The 10,516-nt window shown below is 36.0% G+C and overlaps 1 protein-coding gene across 1 annotated transcript; it reads left to right on the top strand.

Annotated features, from left to right (window-relative positions):
• The first annotated feature begins 5,215 nt into the window (after nt 1–5,215).
• On the top strand, nt 5,216–6,651 carry LOC140763178 (uncharacterized). Its single transcript, XM_073101256.1, has 3 exons — nt 5,216–5,464; nt 5,587–5,716; nt 5,841–6,651. Exons 1-3 carry the CDS (start codon nt 5,329–5,331, stop codon nt 6,439–6,441), a joined length of 867 nt encoding a protein of 288 aa, XP_072957357.1. The 5' UTR covers nt 5,216–5,328; the 3' UTR covers nt 6,442–6,651.
• The last annotated feature ends 3,865 nt before the right edge of the window (nt 6,652–10,516 follow it).

Raw genomic sequence — 10,516 nt, 5'->3', positions numbered from 1 at the left:
TGGTTTTGTGAATCATTAGATGAGTACTCCGCTATTTTCTCTGTAAATATGTTTCTCATAATTCTTGTTCTCTTTCGAAGGCTCAGGCATGTAGTTATCAAAATCAGATTAACCGGTGATGAACTGACCATCAAATAGGTTCAGTTTTATCATCAGATCAACTAACTCCGTGATTGAGTAACTTAGTTATTTTTGACAAATTAGTAAGATCTCTTACTTTTACAAAATTATCTAATTATTTTTAATATTTAGTTATTTTATTTATTTATTTTAAGAGTGTTTTTCCCTTAAAAGTTTTAAAAATATGTAGTTAATAATATATTTGTGTTTTAAAATTTTATGATTATTAATCTATCAAAAGTAATTAACTTTTATAGTTCTATTTAATTTCATGCTTCTTGCAAATAAACTGTATTTATAGTTTGAAAATGTTTAGTTAATAAAAATACTGTTATGTTACTATTCAGGAAGTGATCATTCTGTTATTAATTGTGCTATGCTAAACATAAAGATTAGTAAAAATATCCCTGGCCGAGTGATGTTCTATATCCCGAGACAACAATAATGACGGATTAACCTCTCATTAACGACAGATTAGCACAGTATCTCTCTAAGATCTTCTAAAGCAAATATCCTTTTCTTCCGCCGTGTTGAGTACGTTTCTTTCCACCTAACGTACTCTAGAACAAGGAAAAGAATAACCTCCCAAATCCCAGTAAAGAGCTCCGATTGAGGAGTCCAAACCGAACTTCTCTTATTTATTATTATTATTATTATTTTTAAAACATTCTTCGTTCTTCTTTTTCCATCACCATTATTGTGGTTAATAACTTTGCAGTGCAGTAACCAAACTCTGACGAAGCTTATCCACAACATAGGAATACTCGAAATCTATGGTTTTTTTAAACGATCTGTAAACCTTTCAAAGACGAGCCATCATTGTATGAGCACGCGAGAGAGAGAGAGAGAGAGAGGAAGACGTTTCCACCTTGGCATCTAATTAGAAATTAAATGAGTTTTACTACGGAAAATAATTTATGTGTATATCAATTTGTTACATAAACTGCTAAGTAAAATTACTGAACAAGAGAGGAAATAAAAACTGATGAAGAATGTAAGTTTTATATAAATGTGGACACAATTAGTAATTTACTAAGGAAAAAAAACCACTGTTCTCTTCACCAGTTTTGCTAAGTTGAATCCAAATTGAACCAGACGAGTAAAAAGAAATATGCGATAGACTTAGTACGTGTCAAAAACTCGCATTCCGAGGTATAGTAATTAAACTGGAATTACGAGAACTAGGATTAGTGGAGCTGGTTTACTTAACCTGGAGTTAAACTATGAATCATTAAACCAATATGCAACAAGTTCCAACACATTCCACAATAGAGGAGGAAATAGTCTACGTGTGAGAAGTTGACACCTGGTGGCCGAGTTTAATCCCTCATTAGCTGATGGATTGCTTGGTTAAGTATCCAATCTTCTATTAGTAGACAGATTAATGATAAAATGAAACAAGAGGATGCATCACTCTTCTCGAAGAGATCTTGTCAGATTACTACTCTCAGCTCAACTGGAAGTACTTTCTTTGTAGCAAGAGGAACAAGAGATACAAGGATGCTGCTGATATTTCTCTTGCTGTGATATGATCCTTTGCTAAGAAGACCATCACTCTACTTGTGATTTAATCATAGAATCAAGCATCTAAACACCCTTCAAGTAAACTATTTGAAATGAAAAACTAAAATCACTTTTTATTCCATCCCTTCAAGTGCAGTGCCTGACTTGATAATTAAAAAAGAAAAGAAGAAGAGAAGGCTAGTGACATGTTAAACTAAGTTAGGTATAAAATAACACAACTAATAATACGAATTTGCCATAAGATACACATAATTAAATATATAGTCACTAGTGGACCAAATCTAGCTACCAACTTGGTCGCACCATCATCATCGGCGTGTCTTAATTTCCCTTGTAAACAGTGAAATAGAAGAGCCTACCTTGACTTTGGTGGCTGCCGACCACCAACTTTTAGTTGCTCCAATCAACTGCCTTTAGCTGACTAAGATCACTCCACATAACATGCATGAACCAATTGACCCATCTCTTAGCATTACAAAAGTCAAGCACATGAGAGCCCCCAAATCTCTTTGTTTGAAGTAGGAGGATGCCATTGGAGAGAGAAGCTTCTAAGGAAGCTCATCTCTAAGGAAAAAAAGAAACAAAAAACCAAACTGGTGACATGATACTTGGCAATTGAAGTTGGTCTCCTCACCTGGGTCAGGACTAGCTCCCGGGACCCAGTCAACAACAATTCAGAGACATGAGTCAATTAAAATCTTATATCGTAGTGTCTGGTTTTATATGGCATTGATGGAGCTATAGGGCATCCACTCTCCTTTACATGTCTTTCTCTGAAGCCTCCTGCAGTGCTTCACTGTAGTTCTGCCGTTTATGGCCAAGATTTAGAGCCTTGTTTTCAAAATCGTTCCCATTTGTAATAGTGCTTATAATTGGTGTTTCTCACGCTCTTCCTCCTCTTTACTTTATATATCAGGTTGTAGTTGTTACTTAAGGCTTAATGAATTATTAGTTTACAAACCTTTTCTAACAAGAAAACTTAGATTTATTTTTTGTTTATTAATGGATAATCCTAGCTAATCCTTTTTAAGAAATAGGTGGCATCATAGTTGAATATTTCTCCAAATATTAGCCTAATAATAATGAGCTGACAAACACGACCATTGGGCTACAGTGATAATAATATAATTAAAATCCCAACCGGTAGTTAGCCTTAATTAACATGATTGATTAATTAATTAATTAGTTAATTAGTGGCTAACAATTGTGGCCCCACGAGAAGCACGTGGTGGGTGCAACGCCTTGAGCTACCTGATCCACCCAATTAGTCTCGCAAAGATATTGTTACAATGATTAATTAGGGGTAAGTGTCACCCAAATTGTACCATTAGTATTTTAATGACACTTCTCGTTATGCTACGACGCAGTAGAATTAGGATGACTTGTGATAACTAAGTAACGTGGAAGTCTTTTAATATGAAGATTTATACGAATAAAATCAAAGTCTTACATCACAGGTAATGTTGATTTCGATATTTTTCTTAAACTAAGTTTTAGCTGAAAGATCGAGACTGCATCTGCATCTAATGAAGTGTATTCGGTTGAGAGGGAATTGCTCTCACGATCAGCATACATTGGCTCGAGTTTTCTTCGGTTGCATTAACTGATGCATACGGAGATGCTGACTTTGAGAACTAATCGTTTTCACCGGGAGCAGTTCAGACAGATTGGTAATCTGAAAAGTTTGAAAACTCATCTAATTCCTTCAATGACAAACAAACAAACAAACAAATATAGTTGTACGCTCTCCCCCGGATGAGCCGGCTGGCTCGATCAAGCTCGGCCTGAAATTGAGTTTATTTATTGAATTTGACTCGAAATTGATGCCGAATAGATAAGCTCGGATGGATAAGACTCGAGAATAATAATGTAATATTTAAAAATTATAATATATATAATAAATATAGAATTTTAGATTAAGATCTAGAAGCTCGCAAGTTTAGGTTTTCGAATTCTCTGTTTTTGTAGTTCAAATTATTTGTATATAAATTAAAGTTTAAATCAAACTCTCGGCTCATTTTAGGCTTAAATTGAATAAGTTTAAAATTGCAATATAATCGATCTGCTCTTTTCAACTCGAACTTGAAATTGAAATTAAATCATTTCCAACTTAATTCAAAATTTTGGCTCAAAATTATTTTGGAATCAAGTTTTATTATAGCTTGAGTAAATTACAACCCTAATACAAATAACTCTGACATGGTTTTTTTCTCGATGTCTCTGGTATGGTTTGGCTGCCATCCTCCTCTCCCTCCTCCCCTCATGAGAAGGGTCTTCTCGCAGCTGGTTTCTCCCTTCCCTCCCCTCCCCTTCTCTAGCCGAGTGCTAAGAAGGGAGGTTCTTCTCCATAGAGGTTCATTTTTCATTGTTCCCTTTTTTTCTTCCTCTTCCTACCTTATTTTCTCTCTTCTCTTTATCCCCTTTATCGTTGCTGGTTAGGGCTCATTGGCCTCCTAGCATAGTCAGGAGTAAGGGTGGTGGAGCTATGCACTAACATGGTTAGGCTCCGCCACCATCTAAAACCTAACCCCTATACTCTCCTACTCTTGTTTCCATCTTCTTCGGACCTCCACTCTCCTCCTCTCGATCATGTCTTCACCTTCTCCTTTCAATTGGTAGTGTCACCACCAACTAGCCATCCTCCTCTCCGACCCCATAATTGGTTACATTTTTGCCCCTTGTCTTAGCCTTTCTTATTGCTTTCGCCCCCATCCACTCACTTTGCCTCCACCTCCTTCTACTACGGTGATCAACGCTGACTCCTCCAATCTGCCTAGGAGCAAGCCAATAACAACAAACGGTATTCTTCCTACTAGTCGCCCTGCTGCCCATTGCTTTGCCTCCTTGTCAGGTCTTCTATGCTACGCCCTGTTGCCCGATTGCGGATCTACCACTGTAGTCAAGGGCTAGCCGCCCATATTGCTCTATTGTGGATCTACTAATGTGACCAGATACAGTCGTGTTGAGTCGACCCCTCTAAAGTTCCTTAAGGTGGCTTGCCCTAAAGTTAACTAATGTCTATACATGTTGGCCCTAGTTTGGATTGGATGAGCCATAGGATGGTGACCCTTTATGAGATGCACTCTAAGTTCAAATCTCTTGTATTCAGGTTTTTTTAATTATGCTGACTCTATAGACTAAATGAGATGTTTAGTTTAGGGCCGATGTTCTATCCCCTCTATTTTATTTTTATTATTTAGACACATATTTTATTACATGTTGAAGATGTCATTGTTATTTCAAATTTAAATAAATTATTTGTCTATATAATTTTCATTAAAAAAAATATTTTCACATATATATATATATATAATTTTATCACTGTATCTTTCTGCACGTACAAGTACTAGTACTAAATACCTTAAAATAGTATCATGAGTCACGACAACATACAACCCAGGGAAACAAAGCTAAGTGGTGGACCCAAGCTGCGACGGCTACGTGATAGAGATTCTACTCCAGCAAAGACAAAGAGAAACAAACCCAAATCCTCCTCCCCCCCTCCACCAAACTTATTCAATTCTCTCTCTCTCTCTCTCCACTTTCCAACCCTTCGTAATAAATAAACAATCCACACTCTTAAACCCTCCTCCTCACCACACCACACCACACCACATCCATCCACCGCTCGATCCTTAACCAAGAAGAAGACACCAAGAAATCCAAAGCAAGGCCACCATCGCCATGGGAAGAGCTCCTTGCTGTGACAAAGCCAACGTCAAGAAAGGCCCGTGGTCGCCTGATGAGGATGCTAAGCTCAAGTCCTACATCGAGGAGCACGGCACCGGAGGTAACTGGATCGCTCTTCCTCAAAAGATTGGTACGTACGTGTTCGTTGATTTATATCTAGCTAGCTATATATATGTGTGTTTGTGTGTGGACGTTGCACTGCTGCTCGTGAAGGATTTTGATTAATTTTTTAGGGTATTTGTGCAAATTTAGGTCTCAAGAGATGTGGGAAGAGTTGCCGTCTTCGATGGCTAAACTACCTTCGTCCCAACCTAAAGCATGGTGGCTTTTCTGAAGAAGAGGATAGCCTCATATGTAGCCTATATATTAATATAGGAAGCAGGTGAGAAACTTAATCTCTCTCTCTCTCTCTCTCTCTCTCTCTCTCTCTCTCTCTCTCTCTCGGTAGATATAAATTGAGTTATATGCTTATATGTATGGATGGATGTACATATATCTGTATCTAGGTGGTCTATAATAGCTGCACAATTGCCCGGGAGGACGGATAATGATATCAAGAACTATTGGAACACAAGGTTGAAAAAGAAGCTACTAGGGAAGCAAAGGAAGGATCACCAACCTAAGGGACGTCGCACCGCCTCTGGCGGTGGGGATCACGAGGCTAAGAGGGATGAGATTGAAAACTTTGCTACTACATCTGATACGTATTGGCCCGTGCCAACCGTTTCGGTACACCTGAATACTGGTGTGCAGTCCTCGTCGTTGCAACCGCCGCCGCCGCCGCCACTCGCTTACGACGAATCTAATTCTACTAGTTTGGTCACGCCATCGACGCATTTCACTACTTTTGGTGATGGATTGGCAATGGAGCTTGATGAGATTTTCCATTTTAATCAGGTGAAGTTGGAAGGATTGGATGGATTCTATGAGGAAGGTGATTTAGTTGATGAAGTCTATAGGAGGAGGAGTAGTAGTAGTACTAGTGCTACATTCGGGAGCATGAATTGGAGTGAGGTAAGTCCTTTGATGTACCCAAATATGGTCACAAGCTTTGAAGGGATGAAACAGTGTCTTTTTGAGGAAACAATGCTCCTTGGCAAGCAGTGATAGGTAGACGCAAGATGAGTGGTGTAAATTTGTAGCATTGGTGGATTGTGGTGGTGTTGAATTTCTTGGATAAACCCTAATAAACTGAGTCTTTTGAAGGGATACTTGGTTTGATTTTTGTAATTAAGTTGAATGGATTTGTTGGTATGTTTAATTTTATGGGGCTTTGCCAGTAATGCTTTTATTTTTTCCAAGCTAGCCCTTGACTAGCTAATGTGCAGTTTCATCTCAAGGCTTCTTAATTTTGGTATATAATTCATAGGCTGTCCTCTTTATATACAATTGGATGTTGTCCATGTAGTACCCTCATCCACATGAAAAGGTAGGTGACTTTTGCTTTACACGGAAGTCATAAAGTTCTTCTGAAACACCTGCATTTAGAGGGAGAGAATAAAGTAGATGGAGGCTTTGACTATTTGGATCAAGATGCTAACCTTTTCTCCATTTCAAACTTTTTGTTCAATTTAGAGTGTGTTACAGTTTCTCATTCTTAGATATTTTGCTCCTTCCTGGAAGTGCTAGCTAGTAGAAGATGGAAGAGCTCTACCCACAATACTAAAACAGATAAAGCTGGCAAAGCTCTTCTTCATTCTATATATATTTACATAAAGTAGAAACTTTCACTGAATCTGGATGTATATCATGCAATTGTGATTGAAGTATTTGATTAGAAGAGAGAATATTTGAGAAGGTTAATTGTTTGCACGCAGGAGCTTGCACACTTTCTTACCTTTCTATGAATACAGTAATCATGTTCTCCTACTGCAAATGTTTTTTTTTTAATTTTAATTCTCGCCAAGAGATAGTTCTATAAAGGACTATTAGTAAATATGCCTTCATTTTATGAATATAACCCACAGTCAATTAGCTATTCACTTTATATGAAGAAACAATGCAACACTATTATAACCGTTGAATTAAATCTTTCATCTGGAACGAAGAGTTCTGCGTAGATTTGGTCAACTCACCTAGAAGATGCATCATGCATATATACAACTATTACTTTCTGTCATTGAGAAAGATTCAATTTCTATCAAAAGAAAATTCTTTACTGTGAAAATAGTATTCACCATTAGCAGAGATGCTTAGACTAGCTGTTTCCCTGGAACCTTGTTGTCTCTCTCTCTCTTTTGTCACATCGAAATTTTTTACCATAGTCCATAGACAAGTAGATATGAAAAGAGAAATCTATGTAAAAATCCTTTGTTTGCTTTCAATACCCGCTTAGAGTGATATTTCCATGCATATCTTTCAAAACACAGTTTCTGCATGTATACACTTTCAAATCTTTATTTAAAATTAAACTAACCATTAAAATTTGAATACTCTAGACATTAATAGACAAAAATATCTTTGTTCTAATTTTCATAAATTTCTCCTAGTTAAGGGTATGTTTATTTTTTCTATTAAATTACTGAAACTTAACTTAAAACATAACCAGGTGAGTATTTATGCAAATAATATATGTCCAAAGAGGTATACATACAAGCAAATAAGGGATTTTGTAAGGGTATAGATTCAAAAAGTCCTATATGTATATAAATGACCTTAAAATTGATGTAGGTTTATGTCCAGCAGAGATCTGAGATTAAGAAAAAAATTGATTTTTTTTATAAAAAATAGAACAAATTGCAACTCTTCCAGGATGAAGACAGTGCAGTATATTAACAATTTCATATATCCTCTTATACAAATTTCAAGTTCCTGGGAGTAGCTCAAATAGTAGAAAGATGATAGCAATATATGAACCATTCAATCTACCAAATAATGGTTAATTAACACTATATCAAACATTAAATTTTCCTCAACATGGAGACAGAGGTCAAGGGTCAAATCTTAATCAATATTTGGTTGAGGACAAAGGATAAGTGCAAAAATAGCAAATTTTATTAAAGAATACAGCATTTGCTACTGAATTCCAATTATTTTTTTTATGAATTATTGACCTCTTACTTCTGAAACAGCTGGTTAGTTGAGAGATCCAATCATAATAATTAATTAACTACCGTTTCAGACCAAAAAAAGACAATCTTGTTACTTTACTTCCACAATCCAAGCCTTCGATTTGTACTTAAATCGATATCATATACTTCTATATTCAGCTTAATCCATGATCAATTTGTCTATAATTCTTCGCAAATAATCTTTCATTTTTTTCTCCTTTCCACATTAGAACGTAATTCAACTCAGGAGATAGTCTTCTTTTAGGGCGTACCTAACCCTACATTTTGGAAATGAGGAAGGCATTGAAATTTCTTCAGGAACTATTGTACTATTTCATCTGAAACATAGCCTTAACTTTAGAAAAATAGAGCATAGTGCTACAGAGGGTCTAATTATATATCTCTATAGGTCAGCAGTGACATCAACAGAAGGAAAGCAACTGACTTGCTTTTGATCACATTTCTCAGAACTAGCAATAAACAATCGATAGGTTTACATATCTATCATTGATCGCCAGATTAGAATATTTATTAAGTCATCTATGTTTCTACTCTTCTGAACTTATCTGGTCAAATACCATCAAAGCTGCATTCGGAAAAATTAACTTCCTGTAGTATGAAAGTTTCAAATACCTTCTTCTTCAAAGGCAGATTAAGGTTAGGCTAGCATTAGTTAGCACCATCTTTTGTCATAAATAATATCTTCAATCCATGATGGTCTTCAAAAAGTCTTGAAATTTCTTATATATGACTATTGGACTTGATCATAGAAAGATAAGAACTCTAACAAGCAAAGACTAGTATTCTCTAATACTCTAGTTGTATTATAAAAGTTCTAGAGAGCTTTAATTGAAGAATAGTATGAACTTATAGCAGCCACACAAGACTTCCAATCAGTTGTAATGCGGGAATTAAGAAGTAATCTTCTTCTTTATATTATGATAATTACACCAATAAATTAATTCTTACAGACCCATGAGCATGAGTGTTAAGAGTGTAAAGTGCTTGAGAATATCCCACACCAACTAGTGTTTTGGGGGAAAGAGACCCCAGCAAAACGTCAAACTTTCACCACTTGATGGCACATGCTGTCAACCTAAGTGCATAAAACACCAAAGCCAAATTCAAGACAAAAACTAAGCAACCGACCTCTAGATGTTATAGTATTCATGTCCGACCAGAAGACCCAATAGATTATTCCATGACAGAGATAGTCACCGAAGAAAACTATACTTTGCTTAACTTTATCTTAGCTAAGGCACAAGTATTAGTTAGCCCACATAGATTCTATTGCTCCTAATCATATCTCCAACACCAAACTACTTGATTGCAAAAGGAGGTAAAAAGAGATGTAGTTAGCTTCCTTTTCTTTTGAAAGAGATGCTGTTAAGCCAAGTATCTTCTCCTTCTTCTTGTCTTTGTATGCGGATCAATTATATGAATTGTTATTGTTGTTCCACGTTGTTACGTGCAAATGAAATAATCGCTTTAGACGAGTAGAATGAGGTGTTAATATTAGAGTTCAATTCTTACATCACACTGGGAGAAAAGCAAAGAGTAAGATATCGACACATAATGGCGTGAAAGCAACGAGGATTTAGTGAAAATTAATTAATATGATATTAGTCACGTTAGAAGAGATTTGATCGAATTTTATTTATTTATTTATTTATTTTTTTCAATCAGCACGAGTTACACATGGAAGACCTACAAATGGCTGCATGAAAGCTGCGTAGGGTGATGATGCCAGGATTGATGGATGGGGTTTCATTTTATCGTGTAATCGTGAATATTATATGATTAAATACACCTATACTTATTCGCTGATCATATTTTGCCTCCTTTTTAGTCTATCTAATATCTCTCTAGCTCTTCGACAATGTGGACCCAAAAAATAATTGATTCAAATGACCATCTCACCCCCTAAATTCTCCTTTTCTTTTCTCTAAAATAATAGTAAAATAATAGTTTAGGGGAACCTAAAGTTGATCCAATAATATTTGTTTAACAAAACAAGTATCTAGTAAATAACTATCCGAAAGAGCGCTTTGAAAGTAAAAATGGACAATAGTTCAACTGGTTTCCATGTAATTATATCTAAATAAAAATGAAATGAGGGCAGCACTGCACTA

The sequence above is a fragment of the Typha angustifolia genome, chromosome 7 (assembly GCF_048772165.1).
Source record: "Typha angustifolia cultivar Huaian chromosome 7, ASM4877216v1, whole genome shotgun sequence".
Lineage (NCBI taxonomy): Eukaryota > Viridiplantae > Streptophyta > Magnoliopsida > Poales > Typhaceae > Typha > Typha angustifolia.
The sequence above is the reverse complement of the archived record's forward strand: the minus strand, read 5'-3'. Positions and strand labels throughout refer to the sequence as shown.